The 20,749-nt window shown below is 33.6% G+C and overlaps 1 protein-coding gene across 1 annotated transcript in view; it reads right to left on the bottom strand.

Annotated features, from left to right (window-relative positions):
- LOC124357776 (protein kibra) overlaps positions 1 to 18,740 on the bottom strand; it is a 56,668-nt gene extending 37,928 nt beyond the window's left edge. The window contains exons 1-2 of the mRNA XM_046809821.1: positions 18,525 to 18,740; positions 87 to 196 (exon numbers count right to left, since the gene is read on the bottom strand). Of these exons, the coding sequence (XP_046665777.1) occupies positions 87 to 196; positions 18,525 to 18,652 (238 nt within the window). The 5' untranslated portion in view covers positions 18,653 to 18,740. The remainder of the gene's footprint in view (positions 1 to 86; positions 197 to 18,524) is intronic.
- Between the last annotated feature and the right edge of the window lie 2,009 nt (positions 18,741 to 20,749).

Consider the following 20,749-nt stretch of genomic DNA (forward strand, 5'->3'; position numbering starts at 1 on the left):
ACATAAGACTATATTGTAATATGACTCTAGTACAAACACAAAACAAGATCTAACCAGAGGTGATAGTGTACAGTGAGCGGACTTACGGTTGACATGGTTGATGTAGTAGACGCCGATGTGGGGGTCGTAGGCCTCCTCCCAGCCCAGGGGCAGTTCGTTGCCGATACAATCCGCGAAAGACTGCGGCTTGGTGAACCTAGAACACGGGAGTACAGGGGCATTACATACACTCGTACTGAGGCTAACAAGAAGCCGAGTCTAGACTAAAACTGTTTACGAGTTTGGAACAAAGGGTTTAAATGTAGTTCAAAAACCTCATAAAACACAATTTGTTTTGTAAGATCTCTAATGTTAAACAGTTGGCACATAGCTTTACCAAAGTATTTATAGGATAATGCTTTTTCCTTCACACGCTCTTTCTTCTGCATTCTAATTTTTTCCATTCCATACAAAATAAATGCAGTCAATTTGACTTTTTTTAATCCTTCGAATTTAAACCTACAAATACAATTTACAAACTCTTAACGTTGAGTGACGCAAATTGTTCGCCAAATCTACAAGGACACACTAATTTAATTTTGTTTACAAACACGTATTGGATTTGCATACGTGACCTTGCATAGCTGCATATTAATATGTGACCTTCTAATTGTATCTGCACTGACCTTTTCACTACCACTTCCGGTAGTAAATACGGTGTTTACGTGTAGATTGGTTACCGGACACTGGTAGTGTTAGGGTACAAATACACAGAACAGAACACAACACAACGCGGTTTGTGTATTCTATTCGACATGTTCACTGTACTCAATATTTCGCGTTACATCGTGCAAAATTATAAAGCCCTAAAAAAAGACACTCCATATGATGACTTTTAATATTAAATCATAATGTAAATTTCTTAAAATATTTAGTTAATATTTATCTACGAGTAACAAATTTGCACCGGTTACTTCATCCGGAACCCAAAAAGGTTCAGGGGGAAATTCTCAATTTTTGGTACCATATAAGGATGGTAAAGTCCGAAACTCTGTTCGCTCTTACAATTAGGTATTAATTTAAATGCTCAAGTGTAGGAATTTTTACTAACGCAGAATTCCGCTCCGGAGAAATTCCCAGAGAGAAACGTTAAGATTAAAAAAAATAAACATGCAAATTTGATCAAGTCCAGCGCAACGAGGTAAATAGTGGCGAAGATTTACGTACTTTACTACGCAAAGATGACGACGATATAATGGCAGATTTCTTTCTTTTTGTTTTAATGAAATCCTTTTCAAGTTTAGTCTACATTTAAACAATGCTCCATTTATCACCACATAATAAAACGTGCCGAGTATGAAACCTTCTCCCTGCACAGGAAATATGATTTTTCTTTGTTTTGGGTCTTCAAATTCAAATGCTACATGCAACAACACTGCAGAGGGTTAAAGTAGCATCCAATGAATGTAATCTCCGTCTACCACTGTTCAGCCAACGTACGAGCAAAGCGCAGTACTGTGTGTGTGACGGCCGAACAAAGCGAAGAGGCGGTGTAATCTCCGCAATTGACATCCGCTACAGAGCGATAGCTGCCGATAGTGTATCCGTTCTAAATAACTTGTAGCGATAAAATAGTTCACAAGCGAGTCATACTCTTCTCGGCTTGGATTGTTATTCACGCCTTATTATGAAGGGCGACAAGAGTGACGGACAGCAATCACTTAAGTAAATACTAATGACAACGATAACTTCCGTGATTCCTAACCGAAACCTGCTACTTTAATACTTAACATGATCTCAACCCATCTAGACTGTACTACATAACTGATTGATTTAATTTGTAGGATTGTACAAGTAATGCCATTTTTATTTGACATATCATAAGCACATTATGTACATGTTTCTTTTTCCATTTTCCATTTTTCTATCAATCAATTAGATATAACGCGACGACAGCTGCACACGACATTTACTTTTCTCCACACCGCACCAGAAGATGTATTACTCTCCAGATCGTAGACTATAATGTAGCGGCAGAGGAAAGTTCGGAGTGAGATTACTTATTTAGGTGTGGAAAGTGATGCCATTAGATAAACATACAATCAGGTTTCAGTTTAAATAACAACAAGACATCTCAAACTCGGGTTACTGCCGCTGTGAATTAATAGGTGTTGAATACAAGATAGATACACAATACCAGTAAAGATCGCAAACGACGGAGCTGTATTCTACGAGTGTACCCAGAGCCAATAGATTTCATGAAACGAAATGGCCGGACATAATTAATTATTCTGTCGTCAGTGACGACATAACAAATGAATGAATATACCCGAGCAGGAGAGAAAAGATCTGCTTTCGATAAAGATGTTGTAGACAATTTGATGTGAAATTGTATATGTTGTATATTTAGTGTTTTATTTAGGTTAAGCCAACTCAATTAAAATTTGATCTAATTTTTGGCCACACTGGAACTTGGCAAGGTCTTCCCTCTACCACATCCGCATTAATAGTCATTAATGAAGTTTTATACTAAGCTAAATATACTTTCCCTCGTTTCACAAGAATGCGGGTCCTGGAACGTCTTATCTTATCTGCTAATGCCCTCGGTCATCAGCGGGGAATGCGGCAGCGGTAGCACTGCCCCGCGCTGATGGCGGTGAAAGAAAACATCCCTCCAGATAGCGCATATCACGTAACACAATAAAATACTACAAGGGATGACTGCATATGCCTGAGAGAGCGATTAAATAATAAATGTATACAACAGACCTATAGAAAAATTCGAGTGGTTTGTTGTGGGATAATCAAAAAGACCCATCATTTATTTACAAGCTTCAATTATAATAGACAATGACGAAACAATAACAATATCGTGGCAATTCGACCAAAAAATTACTAGAGTACAGTATTTACTGGTGTCTCTAACCGAAGCGATGGATCTCCTGTTTAACTTATAAAATATATATTTTGAACTTTTCTTACATTGAAACTGATTTAGTTTTCTAAAATACCCCACATAATACAATCCCCAGTTTCAAAAGTACAAAAACTCCGTTCTGTTTTCATTATTTAGAACACACACTACTTGTTTTAATTTAATCAAAGTCTCTTGAATTATATATATGTAGATGTTTTTATTTAGGCAGTTCTGTATTAAAATAACCGCATCTTTAAGAATTATATTAAACAAGATTTTTCTAAAAATATATAAGTAGAGAGTCGCAGTCTGTGAAGGATCAAATTGATATATTTTAGTAGAAACAATCTTGTGGACTGCTCCTTCTCTCAGTACAAAGAAGACTAGAGATAGGAGTTCCGGGTGTATTATAAATAAATTGGTCACAACCGACAAACATTCATTGTGGATAAATGTACTGTGTACACCTTGTATTTTTAACACGTAAATAAATACGTTTCATTTTAACACTTTGTATAGGGAAACGGTAGGGCCCTCTGGTCAATTATTCTCATTCATGTCGTGCGGTACACTAGCTCGGCACGCATTGTATTGTTTATACGGGAGAAGGGGTGAGAGGAGAAAGCATTGCGGCATACATCACGTACTGTCCTGTTACATGACAACACAACCTCGCCGGCATTATCCCTCACCCACTACTGATGGAGGGGTCACGTCACCTGACCTTACAGTCAAAGGTCACTGGATCGATGAACCACTTCTTGTAAGTATGGACAACTCCCGATTAGTTTGCTTCCCTACAAACAAGTTCTTTGTGATATGTCCAATAGACAATCAAATACTCGGATCGTTAATTTGGATTTTTCAGTTATGAGTAATGCTTGAAACTTTTACTCCCTGTCTTTTCACGTTTTTGGGACGTTTTGGTCGCGGAATTCCAATTCTTTAGTTCCATGGGTGTGGTTGGGATAGCGGTGTGGAAAACGATTGGGCAACATTCTGAAAATACTGTCTTGAATTATAACTCCGTACAGTTTTCCTTCTCGACTTTTATAATCAATCCCCTTTTAACTCCAAAATCTAATATTAGATCTGAAACACCCCCAAAAATCACGCTGAACATTTGGCCAAAGTGACTACATAAAGCTTTCGGCAAAAAAGAATTAGTAATAATCTACGCAAAATTACAAAGTTGACATGTGCATGAAAATGGTTATTGTACAACTGAAAAATGTGTTTTCGAACAACACATGACAACATCATGACTCACGGAGAGATCAATATTCATTTATAACGCGTTTGTTTTAAAACACCTGTGTTCGCAGAATGTTTTTGTTTTCCACGAATCGTAATCAGCTGAAAACAGGTGCCTGGTTGAAAATAACCACAAGACTCTATTGTGTTCAATGTTTGAATAAATTTGTGAATCAATACAGCAATGCCGAATCATTTTATAACGTTGTATTCGTTCATTTTATAAGTATGTCATACATATTACCGTACAATCATTATCATTGGATTTGTTTAAATTATGTGGTAAAATACAACACGCGATCACGATCTCTCGATGTAGCTTGTCCTGGAAACCCCTGGAAGTACGATAATTACAGAAAGAAATCCTATTTCTGGATCCTGGCGTGTTCCAGAAGTAATAATTTATGTCTGTAGTAATACATGTTTATCTCGCAATGACGACATTTTCGTGAGTTTCACTCTTTCGTACTTATTGCATGACGTCATTAATCGAGATAACTCATGCAGAGGGGTAGGTATTACTGAGGTTAGTGGCAAAGTGAGAAGCGTCAATAATATTGTGTTACATCTAGGTGTCAGGCAGAGCTGTCAGCTGTTCTTAGCTTTGGTATATATATGTAGGTCAAATTAAGCTGACTGTTACTGGAAGACATGCATAATCTTTTTGACAACACCAAAATTTCTGAATTAAGTAATTTTACAAAAGCGATTAACATCGAATCGTATTTTGTCCACGCTTTTAATATTGTGACCTTAACATACACCTAATAAATTATTTTGTTTGTCTTTTTAATTTTATTATATAGTGTGGAAAAACATTAAGTACTCTCAGCAACGTTAATATGCACTTCCGTCGAAAATTTGTGTACAAACTGATGTTAAACCAAAATGTAGATTTTAGTGGTTATGAACATTGGTTGTGTAGGTGAAGAGCGCTCAGTATGTTCACGTAGTGTGTAGCGGCAAGGCACGGTGCTCGGCGCGGCGCCGTCAAGGTATCGGCCGTCATAAAAGGCACAAGTATGCGCGCTGGAGGCCATTTCGCATTCCACGCATTCTAATTGAGGCCACTTCCTTGCATTGGCCGGCCCGTGGACCGTCCCTCCCCGGCAGCGCGCGGGCCCGCCGCCCGTCCATGTCTTCTCCGGTCACCAGCCGTCCGTAGGGTCCCACATAGAGTCGCCAGGCACACAACTTCTACCTTAACATTATCTGCGAGTGAACTGAATAAATACTGAAACTATGCTTGTTTATGCAGGAACCGGTGTAATCCGGTTCATTATCATTATTTTTACCATCTCCCCACATCATACGAGACAAACAATATCGAATACAAGAAAGCGTTGCAATAGTCATACAAATTGAATTATGATTCTCCGTGTGAATTTACTTTTGGGACTAGATAGTAAAAAAATAGGTTTCTAAGAAAATGTCAACCCACTCAGTCAGTGTTGTGACTATCATAGGCATACAAACGCACACAGCAGATTCAGATCAATTTCTGTATATGGTTCATACTCAAAATTAGTATGTTCACGTAAAATGATTTTGTTGTGGAGACTTATGCTCTCCTACAATTTATATTAATTAATTTTTCATCGCCCGCTATTTTTCATGTTAATAAAATATATGAAAGAACCTAGCAGTCGCAACTTACGTGGATAAATTTAGTTTATTTATCACAAACAATTTTACGGATATATTTATCCATTTAAAACAACTCAAGTGTATTCTGAGAGTCCCATGTTTACATTGCTCATCAAAGACTAAACATCGCAATCACGTCCAAGTAGTGTTCTGAGGGTCTAAGTTCAGATTACTTCATCAGGGAGTAAACATCGCAATTAGAACCAAGTAGATTATGGAGTGTTCTGGCAGTCCAACGTTCCAATCATGGTATCGAAGCGTAAACGAATATCGCGATAAGGTCCAAGTAGGAGTCGAGAAAATGAAGAGTGTCCTGGTAGCTCCACGGTTAACGTAACTCTATCAAAGAATAAACATCGTATTTGGTCCGAAGTCAGAGCCAAAAAACCCGACGGAGTGTTCTGCTAGCCCCTGGTTCATATTACTTTATCAAAGAGTAGCCTAAACATCGCAATCGGGTCTAAGTGGGAGCCGAATAGACGAATGGAGTGTTCTGAGAGTCCAAGTTCAGATTAATTTATCAGGGAGTAAACATCGCAATAAAATCCAAGTGTGAGCTAAGGAAATGAGAGGGGGGGGGGTGTTCTGACAGTCTAACGTTCAAATTACTCTTCAGGAAGTAAACAACGCAACCTGGTCCAAGTGGGAGTCGAAATGCCATCGTGTATACACTATGCGTTCGTTATCTGCAGATGTGTATTTTAGCTGAGGATTGTCGGCGTCTATATTTTACTTTCGGTGGTTGTCAGTTTGTACAAAAAAAACAGTTGAAGTAGTAAGACGCTTTCAGTGATAAACCTAGTGAGTGCTTTAAAAGCTGAAGAGTTGTTGAAGATAACGCAAGTCACCGGGTTGCGTACACCATGTTTGTATTGTAATTATTTTGAAGTCATTTTATGGGTTGGTGGAAATTTTGAAACGACATACAACTAAAACACACCATTATTAGAATTGCAGTAGATGTTGTAAATAACTTAAAAGATTTCAATACTACCGAAATAGTAAACACATTTAGAATTTAAAAAACTTTCCAAGTTACTGATAAAGTATAACTAATTTAATACCACGCAACAACTTATGTTCGGCTTCGGCAAAATGGTCGTCTTGTCGCAACATGCCGATTAACTAGCACTTGACAACTGCATGCTTACATGCAGATTCCCCGCAGTATAATGGTTTGTCTTTTGTACGCACATACAGGAACGCTCGAATACATGTCTTGTGGAATAACCTCAGAGTGAAGAGCCGCCCTAATTGTCTGACAGTCCAACGCTAACCTAACTCTGCCAGGGAGTAAACCATTCAATCAGTTCTCAGTGGGTGCCAAGTGAGTGAACGGGAGAACCATTACATCACAACCCTCATAAAATAGCAGGTATTAAACATTAAACCAAACAATGAGGTTCCAGTGGGAGCGAGGTGAGCGAAAAGAACGTTGACAACCGTATTCTCAGATTACTCCGCCGGGGCGTTTCCATCAGAAAGATTACTTAATAACGTAAACAAAGAAACGTTAATCTAAACATTCGTGCAGCAAATCCACAAATCCGTCGGAAACAATGTTAACAGGCTGGCGGGTCGCCCAGTGTGGATATATAGGGACAGGAGATTGAGGGGCTACGGCGGCCATAGGACATTCGAGTACATTCGGACATTAATCACGCTTTCTTTTTGGCCCACCAGATATATGGGCGAGATGCAATTTTTATTTCCCAGAAAACACGCCTTCCAATATGTTGAGTGGTGGGCAGCCATCCAACGCTTGACCTCCCCGAAATAACGGCAAGGGGGAGGGGGGAGGCACCAGGCCGTCTGCCACACCGCACCCTACGTCTGTCCCGACATCGCCGACATACTGGACTTCGGATTTCTTTATTGTTGCTGCAATCTATCATACAAATAACGTTTTAAGTTACTATCTGAACCGGTATCTCTATCTCTTAGTACTAGTAATCACCAGTACAAAAAATGTTTTACATGTTCTTTTTCAGTAACTTTAATTAAATCTTACAGTTACTGAAAAAGATAACATTTAAAACATTTTTTTAATGGAGGAGAGATAATTATGTTCACATGTTCATATTGTATCTACCATTAAAATCCTTACTGCATAGAATTCCTTATTTTAACGTTTTATTGCAACAGGAGGGTACACTAAAATAAAATCAATATATAATTATTTTTAACTGAAAAATTTCAACATTTTGAAATTGACATTTGACTTTTTCTGTTTCATTTTGTCACATACATGTAACATAAGTTTTCAAGTACATGTCCAATAAAGTGTATTTTCTGTAATTTAGTTTACAGGTTTCTATATAATTCAGCTTTGTTTAATTCTAATGTCCAGTTAAAAATGTGTATTATTATTTTTTACCCTTTAGATCTACTTGACTTCAATATCCATGGTTTGAAGTATGACAAATGATCAAACTTATATAGCAATGGAACCAAAATGTTTCAAACTAGTTTTTGTTTTAACTTAACCCTTTAAAAAAGTACACAATGAAATTAATCTCAGTATTTAAAACTGCTGTGTTGAAATTAATACAAATATACTACCATTTTTCTGCATTGTGAGATCATTTGGATTAGCAGTTATTAAGCATACCAAATATGTAAAGTTGGTACTTTTAAACATTGAATAATAATTTTAGTCTAAAAAATTAAAACCTTTACTGTTAAATAATAAAATGAATGCATGAACAATATTTATTTAAGATTTGAAATTACTTCTTTTTGTCCTTAGTTTTTTTTTTTGTTTGTTATTTTTTTGCAGATGGACTTGGCATATTCTCCCAACAAGAATATGCTAAGAGGAGTCTGACATTTGGATTTTTAGAGCTAAGTCTCTTGACATGAGTGTCCAAGAGTCTACAGCTCATATGATTAAAAGTTGCCACTAATCTTGGTAGTAGTAACATCAAATGCCATACTGTGGGATTCAAAATAGTGGCTGCCATTTTATTTGATGCTGATTGTACTGTACTGTACGGCTGACGTGGTATATAAAGTGCTATTGACACTGAAGAACCAAAGCTATCTCAGAAGCACAAAACTATCTCGGGGCAGGAAATTCTTGGTTAGTTTGGTCTAAAAGTCTCTGCTGCTAAGGAAAATCTTTTACGATTGATTCTAAAGCAGCCATACTGACTTCTGTAAGTAAAATAGGATGACTGACCACCAAAAGATTTCATTGTGGATACCGGTACTTAACCAATCGTTGTTGTCGTTTTCTATTAAAAAAGCCATCTGTTCAGTATCATTTTCAGGTTCTTCTCCAATTATCAGCTAGCAGTATTAGTATAGCTTCCTCCCATATAGTAAGATACGATTATGTGCTGGTATGATGTAGTTTCAGCATGAGGTGTGTTACTGTTTTATACACCCTAGATAATGTAGGCCAACAATCATCATGATATGGATATGATCAACCCTTTAAGTAGATTTCTGTTGGCATTAGGTCTTTGACTGCCCTTTCTAGTGGCTTTGCACGCTTTTCGTAAGCTTTGCTTGTGTATGTGCACTTCTGGTTCAAGTGAATTGAATTTCCAACGCTGATGTAGAGTTTGCCCTGTTGCCACGATCAAGAAAATATGTATATGTTTGTAGCCATTGTACATGTACATGTACTTTATTATAAAGTGGTCTAACATTCAAGCTTTAAGTTCAACCAGAAATTTATATTAAAGACAAATATACATCATAACTTAGCGCCTTCAAATAGTTTTTGGCTATTTAATATATGTAACTGTGTCATAATTGCAGGTTATAATGTGCAGGCGCTTTGAAAACTTTTATCTTTTGCAGCACCGCCTGGTGGCGAGTTACATCAATGGGAATAGCATATAAACCTTCTCCGTGGAAAAATACATATACATACAAGTTTTCATAATGATCGGTTAAATAGTTTACGATTCTATAAAGGATATACAGAGACAAACATTCATATATCTAGATATAGATTAGAAGGGTTCTTTGTAAGGTAGTAAATATGATATCTCTCTACACAGCAATACTATACTTGTGATGAGATTCAACTCAAGGTCATACTAAGTTCAAGGTTCATTATTTAAATCATTGATAACTGAATTCTTTTGATAACAATGAGATTTTAATATCACATTATTTAGCACTGGTTGCTATTTTCAACTTCCTCCCACATGTGTTTAGATAAATTACCTTTATGTCATTTTTTTTTTAATGAAATTGCAGTAAAATCAAAGTATACTCATTATACATTCTTTTAATTGGTTAAAAAAATTACTTATAAAGGCTGATACATTTCAAATGTTAATGATATTATATGATTGAAACTTAAGACATTACTAATATATCATGTTACATTTGAATACATTGTATTCAATGTGTAACAATCAGTAAGAATTCAGCTACATGAACATTGTTTATAAAACAGGAAGCAGTACACATCAACTCTGATATGACAAGAGTTATAACAAGCAATCTTCATCTGATTAAAATGCATGCACATGTCAATGTTATGAAACTCACTCCTAACTTGTACTGTATTGTGTATTGTTCAAATGAGCCTAGGCTTTATTAATAGCTTAAAAAAAGTAGGCCTACAACACGGTTTTTTTATTCTAATTATTTTAGTTTTTACAAACAAATAATATATGACTTCTAGTGGACTACTTCTCGCCAACATCGCTTCCTTTTGTGACGAAAAACAAGAATCGATTGCAATAATGACATGAAATTTAGTCAAATATTCTGTTCTTCTTAATAACGTAGTTTTTTAAGCCCCCAACAAGAAAAACTGTTCCTAAAATAGTGGTCTCCAGACAATACCAAAGTACATTTTATCATCAGTCATGAGTTGTTCAGACCATTAAAGCATGAAAATACATATATAAATATGAAAGCCTCTTTAGTCTGTTTCGATAATATTCTTGCATAGAAATGGACATGGAGAGAATATAACTATAAAAATTGGCTTTTCCCCTTAACGCCTCAGGTACTTTCGTATTATAATAACTTTTTAACTATATACAGGCATTCATGTATAACCTGCTCAGTGTCAGGATTATTGTGAGAAATTTCAGAAATCATATTATCACCCCATGATCTTAGCACCACATCGTACACAACTTTAAAAAGAAATACAAACTCTGCTCAATTATTTTATTTGAATTTATCCACATGTAATATACAAAATAATAGATACCACTCATTGGAACAAGGACATTAATTGTTCCATGGCTGTGGATTTTGGTCCATAAGAGAATCCAAGGATCAGAGAAATAGTATTACAAGAAGCTCTCAGGTACCATTTACATTACTGACAAGCCACAGCTTACATGACCCTAAGATGGTGTCAGTGTCCAGTTTCCACGTTACCCACCAATATAAAGAAATAACCACATGAAATTGTCAACTGTACATACAGTTCATCATTTCTACTCCCCATGCGGATCAGATGGAAGTAATCCCTGCCAAAATTTTCACCATCAGTACCAGCACCAAGTCATCTGAAGTAAATGAAGGAGCTCTAATACTATGGTATCCGTCTTTTAACCAGGACAAATCGCCAAGATATTTTAAAATACAATTCTGTAGATCCTGTTATATCTTGTCTTATAAAATCCTTGCCTTTAACATTTTACTTGGTTTATTACTGAATCACCATCAATCGGCACCTGTAGAAGTGTCTTTGTCTGTTCAGCTCTTTGTTTAATATCAAAACAATGGTTTGAATCAATAGCTAATTTAGGTTTTCAAACAATTCTTCTAAATTACAATTCTTTAAAAGCTCAAAGTGTGAACATTTAAAAAAATCCAATGTAAAAAGTTATATACAGTAATTGAGATTGTTCTAGTTAGTATTGCAATACAAAGGTCACAGAAATATATTTATCTAAATGGTTAATTTTATTTAACAATAGGACTGGCAACTGTGAGCATCTCACTGGCAAGGCTTGCCTGGTATTTTTGGACGATATATTTTTTTAATTCACAAAACCTACAGATTTCATACTTACCCCATCAAGTTACATACTGCTTCATTTACAAAGAAATACTTTTAAGGCACACATCTTAGGTGAAGAACAAAAACATATCGGAATTGAACGAAAACTCCAAGTTTAGCTCTTACTGAAAAAATAGTAAATAATATTGTACGAAAACAGAATTATATACAAAAAGATAACATAAGTGTACATTCACAAGCATCACAAATAAAATGTATGCTTCTTTATATAATACAATTAAAAAGTGTGAAACTTTATCCAAATTCAAAACATTAAATTTTATCACCATAATTTATTATTGTTTATACATTGCAGGAAGAAGAAAATTAATTGATCCAAGAAAAAACAACTTCCTAAGTGTAATTATATACAGTTTATATCATAAGCTGTATTCTACAGGAATAAATACGTTATTAGTAAAACCCAGTTCACAAGAATCACTGCAAGTCTTTTGCCAACGGGGAATACATACAAAGGACTTGCCATGAGTCTGTAGCCAGTTCTAGGGATAATCTAAAAGGAATTCCATTGTACCTATTGTTTTCATTGATATGCTCTTTGTTTGATTTTCAAACAATGTTTGCTATTTATTAACACCATGCTAACCAGTGTTCTCATCTAAATAATGAGTTGCCCTCTAAACCTCATGACGATAAAAGATAGGCCTTGACCTCATCCACTACCCTAGTGATTGTATCTACCATTTTCTGTTTACAATTACCTGCTGTTAGTTACTAAGTTTTTCAGTGTAAAAGAAATTCCTTTCTATGAATGTTAAATTATCATATTATTTGATCCACACAACTGATAATATAATAAAAAAATGTTACTACTGTTTAATACACAAACATGAGCTCAGATCATATACTCTTATATTTAGATTGGTATATAATGGTTTGTACGGATTAAAATTAATTTTATATATAAAAATTCTTGGTATCCCTGAGTTACACAAACAAAAAAATGCTCAATTGTCATTTAATAGGTATCCAGAAGATAGAAAATTTAAAAATTTAAGAAAGAACTTCTTAATATTAATATACTGGATTGGTTGCATAAAACTGAAGATTATTTTAAAGTATACTTTATGAACATTTTTAAAGTTAATCATACTGTTTTAACATTAAGTAAATTGGTACATCTCAAATCTATTTTTGGTGTTAAGAAAATATTTAGTCTGTGTAATAGGTTTTATTTAATTAATTGTAATATAGTTATTTACTTTAAGTTCTCTTAGATATTTAAAATCTGATATTTTTACCGTTGAACTAAATTTTTGATCCAAAAGTTATCAAGAACTTCAGATTTAATTAAACCAAATCTAAATTAGACAATAGCAACTGGTGTAGTCAATGACAAGGAAGTTGTTGATGGCATATTTTACTATTGACATAAAAAATACAAGTTAAACTTAGAGACGTCTTTGGAATTTGATAGTTTTAAAAAGGTAGTCTATACTAATGTTTTAAGGATATTAAACTCTTTACAGTTTATTGAGATTATGCAGATTTTAGGATTTGCTTATTTACGTACAAAACTACAGCCACTCTTAGCCCAGCACCAGGAGAAGATTACGTGTTATGTTATTTATTGGGTTATTATTAATTCCAAAATGTTGTGACTTTAAGAAACACTACTCAAAGCTTTTATATCGTTCAGCATTTAAGCATTAAGTCTCCAACTGTGGTTGAAGACAAGGATGACATTTTCTTTGTGCATACTGCATAAAACAAACCAAAACCATTTCTAAAAGTTTCTTATAGCAGTATAATTTCATTCCCACAATCGACTATTAGACGCTCACAACACATATATTGCAAATAAATCATTAATATGATATATTTTAAATGTAGTTTAGGACTATTTCCATAATAGTCCATCAATCAGGGATTCAAGTGTGTGATCTGTTCCTGTACAATATTGATATTTAACTCATCTTCAGTACTATCTCGGGGATGCTTCTCATTCACCGCCAAGGGTGTTAGGCTACTTATGGTCCATTATGACAACAAGTTCTAGTTCATACTAGTTCTTTTTCCAACGTTTTTTTAAATATAAAAGTAAACATTTACGGAAGACATCAACATTTGATGGGACAAAAGCTGATTCCTTTTACACACCACTAACTCTAACATTACGACTTGTAATTTTAAAAACCAATTCAGAACAATATAATTTTACGTAATTGTACTTTGAGAACTTTTTCCGATTTGTTTTAAATTTTAAGGAGGTCTATAGACTAATAGTTTTATATTTATAAGGTTGGCATTCTTTTGTACTATACAACGTAGAAGAATACCACACCACTTACCGTGTACCAGGTGTCACTGATTAAAAGCCAAAAGCGGAATTTTGCCAGAAACCTTATTGTTACCAGAGCAAAACATACAAATCTTTCAATTAATTTTCAAGTGATTATTCTTTTAGTCCTACACTTTGCTAACGCTAACCCAAATCTCTCATGGAGAGACACACATAATCAATGAACATTATCTTGTCTATATATAAACAAATAAACCAAAACAATGGAGTATAGAAAAATCAAACAAAATTTTAAAATGTCTTACCGATCAATTGAGCAAAGTAATTTCATTACACTTATCAGATTGACACATGTTAATATGTCAAGATGATTTTATTCAGATTTCTTACAAATATGTTTACTTTACAATCTTCTTATTCCCATCTTGGTTACCCACAAGACCAATGTAAAATGTTCGCTAATGCTAAGCCAAATCCAGTGACATGCACCATCATCAAACTCGATGTTGCCTTAGAAGTAAAGCTTCACCCAACATTTCAACTTCAGACAGAAATAACATTATTTTCAACATATTAAGTGATAGGCTTTACTAATATTCAGGTAATTAAAGTTTATTAAAAATGTTCAAATATAGCCTAATAAGTAACATGCACTAAAATTATTACCAAAAAAGTAGATTACAAAAATGTATGGGAAATTTAACAGCTTATTCGTTTTTACAGATAACAATAACATTTTATTCTCAACGTTTCTAGTTAACTATTATGTTAATACGATTGATTTCTTTTAATTATAAATATGGCCAAACAAATATAGATACTATGGTATTATACAGAGGTCACTATTTTTGGAAGTTTTCCTTAACGGAGACCTAAAAATACTGCATTATTAGAAAGAATAGACTTTATTTGACTTACTGTCAAAATTACATGTCATTATGACAGTGTATTCTGCCTCCCTTAAAGAACCAATGTCAGTGAGGAGGCCAATATACCCCTATCTACTATTTACTATAGGCTATTTAAGTAGGTAAGTACGTATGTAGGCCTACGTATTGTAAATATCAAAATTTAATGAGCGCTCTCGTGATCTGACCTTGAATTTAGGTACTATCTCGAAGGATGGTTTTCTTTTCTTACAAGAAGTGCGTGGTGGTGCCATAGAAGTCCGTACTGTGGCCAGGAGCATTTACAATTGGTACTTTCCCTCAGATCACATACCAGATCTTTGAAAAAGTTGGATAATCTGAAATGTGATCTGAGGTCGGCAAAGTATCTATCAGAAATGCCCAGATGACCATCAGAGCAGGCTACGGTGCAGCGCTTCTGCCGAAAGAAAAAAGACATCTTTCGAAACCATTCCCAAATTCAATCTCAGATAATTTTTTTAGGACTCGTAAAGCTTATATCTTTAACTTTGGTACTACTGGTAACATATTTATAATTATAACCTTTTTTTTACAATTTTTTGTCAGCTGTTCCTTTCACTTTCCAAATTGGGATCCATTTGTAATTTATACAGTGTTAGAAAAAATCAGATATTGAAATACAGCAAAATTACTTATTCGATGTTGGAATCAGTCTACAACAAACTGGAAACAAATTATATCAAGGGGGCAAGTTTCCTTATGTACCGTTAAGTATACTGCTCAATTGTTCTTCTAAAAGTAAAAAAAATGTATTTGGAACTCTTATTGAGACTGTGTAAATACATGGTATTAACAATTCAAGACCAAAACGTATAGGATAATAAAACAGTGTGCTGTTTAAATTATCAGAGAATATTTTTATACATAAGTTCGGACTTAATTATTATTATTTTTATCATTTCAGAAAAACATTCTGATAATATACCAGTAAAAAAATAGAAATCGTTGTTCTCAATAAAATATAAATAAGTCCAGAAAAAAATTACTGAATCCCTCTATGATACAAAGTTAATACATCTTAAAAATGTAATGTTTACTAATAATTAATTAATTTTTCTTCTATTTTCATTGATGTCTTAATGACTGTTAACAACTTAATACATAGTAACACAGAATCTTTGAATTTATATGTGATAATAGATGATAACATAATATATAAGAAATATTTCATTAGCCTAATGTAAGTAGAAATGCCATTCACAAAAATTCTGTGAAACCTCTATGCGGTATGATAAAAGTTTTCCATCAAACAAATATATGAGAGTTGTTCTCTATATTCTATTTCTATCTCAATACAATTGTGAGACACAATAACTCATTTTGACAAATTATAAATAAAACATTTTTTCCTAAAGTATGCAAATTTACTATATTTATAAAATGTTTATAGAGATAGGATACTGGTGAAAAATTGTTTTGTTACTGGTAGAAATAAACCGCTACGTTAATTTCTTTCGTCTAAAGTGTTTATAATTTAAGGATCTTTCTATGCCTTCCACATCAATTGAATCAACAATCCTAAATCTACAAAAAAAATTAGGGCCTAAAATTAATACATGTTTTATAAATCAATAAAAAACTAATTTAGAAACATCTGGCAACTATACCGTTTTTCAAAATAACTCGTTTAAAGTAGGTTATAAATTACTAATGAAAAACCTTACATGAGATATACAAATGATAAAAAAAAGAAAGGCAAACTAAAAGTCAATTGGTTATTGCCTACTATTGTGTTTTGTTATCTTGACTACTACGGATGCTTTAGTTCTAGTAAAAACAATTCAAGCACTCAAAAAACCTCATCAACTTTGTAAGCGTAACAAATCAATTTTATATGACTGGCCACGCTTTACAAGAACGTATCAAAAAAAATCTCTGACTTGTAATATACAGTTGTTGTCAAATTAAGAAACATGCAATGATGTAATAAATTGTAGGCTCTGAAAAATTACTGATAATGCTACACATGCTGTCTGGACTTATATTATTAGTTTCTCTGATGCTTTGCAGTGTACAATTATTAATTCACGGAGATAAAAGACGCTCAAATGCCCTTTTAGGCCTGATCAAATTATTCTTAGAAATTAAAGTTTCAAATCTACTCTTTACGGTAGGCCTACCTATTTAAAAAAAACTGTCAAATGAAAAAAAGACATGGTAGCTTAATCGCTGTTGTTTCAAGAAACAGTTAAACCTCCAAGATAGGCTTATCCAGCATAAAGGTCTAAAATTACCTAGAATGCTAATTTTATCGCTATTATTAATTTGCAGCCATTTAGTTAAAAAAACCTACTGATTTGTGGCTGCAGTATATTAAAGCCGCAACCATGACACAAAGTGAAAAAATTATCAATTAGAAATACATTAATCAAATACAAAAATATTCTAATTATTGTTATTTCCAATTAGTTATTCCTATATTTTGTAATGTTTAAAATTAATAAATTAAAATCATTTGTTTTGTATTTGAGTAGTAGCATAATAGCTACCTACATTACAATGATGACGAACATGCGTTATTTGTGTCTCAAGCTCTCAGACATGTTAATCCTTCAAAATCGTAAGAAGTTAAACACTGATTTGAATATTAGGCTACATTTAATAAATACGCAATACATGATTTTATTGATCGTTAAATTATTACTTTTTGTAGGTTTAAAGAAATAGCTGGCATAAACGAGTCTATAATTTGAAATACTTATAGGCTAACATAATTTTGTACAATATTTTTGTTTTTTAATGTTCAGTTGTTTCAGAAATCTCGATGATTTGACTGGAGTGGTGGCCGCTTATTACATTGCAGCTATGATTTTCTAACATGTTGGTGTTTGATATTGTGTACAAATAAAGGTAGGCTATCTGCAATATTTTATGAATAAGATGAAGTTTCTACTTTATACAGTCATATTAGTATAGAATTGAACCGAAGTTAAAAGAAAACTATTTCCTGACTAGACCTGACTGACTTTTTAATTTGATAATCTAGCCTAGAGCCAGGTCCTAATTAATGGAATCAAATTTATTGGGATATTATTATATCAAATAGGAATTATTATTGATTAAATATATTCTGTCTGTCATCTTTTTGAATTTATAGGCAGGGTTACAGCCTTGCACATAAGGTTATGTGCTAGTACATAACCTTATTTTGGATAGGTTAAGCAAATGATAATTTTTAACCACAGTTTTAAATGAACTTTAAAAATTCGATTAATATAATTATTTATATAGTTTAATAAATGGTATTCTATCCACTTTGCAAAATTTGTCGTATTTTTGAAAACTAAAATAATTTGTAGAGTATGTCACATGTTTTCTCAAAGAGAGCAGCACAAGCAACAAATATTTAGAGCAATTCAATTCTCGTTTATTTGACTGAAATCTTAAAAAGACCAGGAATAAAATTTTAAATCACACACAACATAATAAAATAACACTTCCAGGGCACTCGTCACTTGTCTTATATACGAATTAACTATAATAATTAACACTAACACTGAGGAATTCCACTGTTTGACGTGGGGCTCACTAGGGTGAATTTCTTACCTGTCTCTAGGATCAATCCAAGTCGTTTTCTTGCTGTTGTGGTCAATAAAATACACTTTTCCATCGTAATCCCGCGCGAAATCCCATCCTTCGGGTAAAGGTATCTCACCATTTCTCTTTCTGGGCATATTTCACTACTTAAATCCATCCAAAACTATAGCAACTGGCGCACAAACTAGCTTACTCCGCCATCTTGAATACCTCATTATCATGAGCGGCGTGACATCACCTTCAACTCATGTTCAGTAGCCAATCGCCGTCCAGATGCCTCGGGAAAGGAATGTGACCATTACCATATTATCATTGAAATTTTATTTCAATCACCCAGTTAGGAGATGCACTGATTTGTTCAATCCTCTCACGGATGGGAATCTAATAATTTTTTTTATTTAAATGTTTGAATAATTATAACATATTAGATGGATTGATTCTATTGCTATCCTGAATTCGTATACTTGAATTTATTATACAACTGTAAATAAATGGGCAGTGTTCTGACATACAAGAAAATAAAAATATAAAGAGGAAAATTTAAACTTTTCTTAATATTATTCACGACAATATTAGATAATCTCAATGATAAATTCCTTCCCAACAAAATGTCAAATCACACAATTATGAGGCATTATGAGTAAATCTAAAATAATCTGTAATAACCATAAAAATAACAGAAATTATAAAACAATATGAGCAGAACAATAACATGTAAATAAAGTATATTAAAAATTATTAAAATAGGTAAATTTAGAGTACTTATATGGTATTATTCATATAGGTACTCTAAATGTATAAAATTTTAAATTGTAAATAAAATGATGTTACAAGAAAAACTATAATCTCTTTAAGATGTAGAAAATGAATGAATCATAGTGAGGTCATGGTTTTTTAGTATAAAAGTGCAACATTTATTTATATAGTCCATCAAATTGTGAAATTTTAATCTGGGATACAATAAAGTTTTAACCACAATTTGTTCTACCCTAATAGAATGTACAGATATTGCATAGTCCTTTAATTTAAAAAATAATTTAACCATGCATATGAAGATCTTATCATGTATTTTTTATACCTCACCTCAGAAACTTGTATAATTACCCATAAAACATTGAAAATTTGAGGGCTATAATTTATATAATGGCCTGCTGCCATACATTAACAAATATCAATTACAAACTAATTACCACACTGATTGGTGTATATTGCAGAAGTTCGTTCATATAAAATACATTTGCAAATCAGAATTATGTTTGCACATCTCAGAAGTCTTTAACTCAGAAAAGAGTTTTCTTTCGTATTATAATATTTCTATGTTATAAACATTTTTTTACATACAAATGTACTGCACACACTTACTGAAATTATATAGATATCCTCTCACTTACAGCATCACACACTGAGATCTAGTTGGAATTGGAGCTGGAGATCTAGTGACGGCCAATATTAACAAGCACTTCACAGTATGGTTTGCAGCATACACTTACTCCAATGATATAGATATCCTCTCACTTACAGCATCACACACTTAGATCTAGTTGGAATTGGAGCTGTAGATCCGGTGACATCCAATATTACAAGCACTTCACAGTATGGTTTGAAGCATACATTTAATCAAATTATATAGATATCTTCTCTCTTACAGCGTGACACACTGAGGTCTAGTTGGAATTGGGAGCTGGAGATCCAGAGACAGCCAATATTAACAAGGAATTAACAATATGGTTTGCAACATACACTTACTAAAATTATTTAGATATCTTCTCTCTTACAGCGTCACACACTTAGATCTCGTTTGAATTGGGAGCTGGAGATCCAGAGACAGCCAATATTAACAAGCACTTCACAGTATGGTTAGAAGCTCACACGTACTCAAAATATATAGATATCTACTCACTTACAGCGTCGCACACTGATATCTCGTTTGAATTGGGAGCTAGAGATCCAGAGACGTCTAATAGTAACAAGCATTTCACAGTATGGTTTGCAGCATACACTTACTCAATTTATATAAATATCTTCTCACTTACAGCTTCACACACTTAGATCTAGTTGGAATTGGAGCCGTAGATCCGGAGAGAGCCAATGTAATAAGCACTTCACAGTACGGTTTGAAGCCCACATTTACTCAAATTATACAGATATCTTCTTTCTTACAGCATCACACACTGATGTCTAGTTGGAATAGGAGCTGGAGATCCAGTGACAGCCAGTGTTGAAAAGCATTTCAC

The sequence above is a fragment of the Homalodisca vitripennis genome, chromosome 3, assembly GCF_021130785.1.
Source record: "Homalodisca vitripennis isolate AUS2020 chromosome 3, UT_GWSS_2.1, whole genome shotgun sequence".
NCBI lineage: Eukaryota > Metazoa > Arthropoda > Insecta > Hemiptera > Cicadellidae > Homalodisca > Homalodisca vitripennis.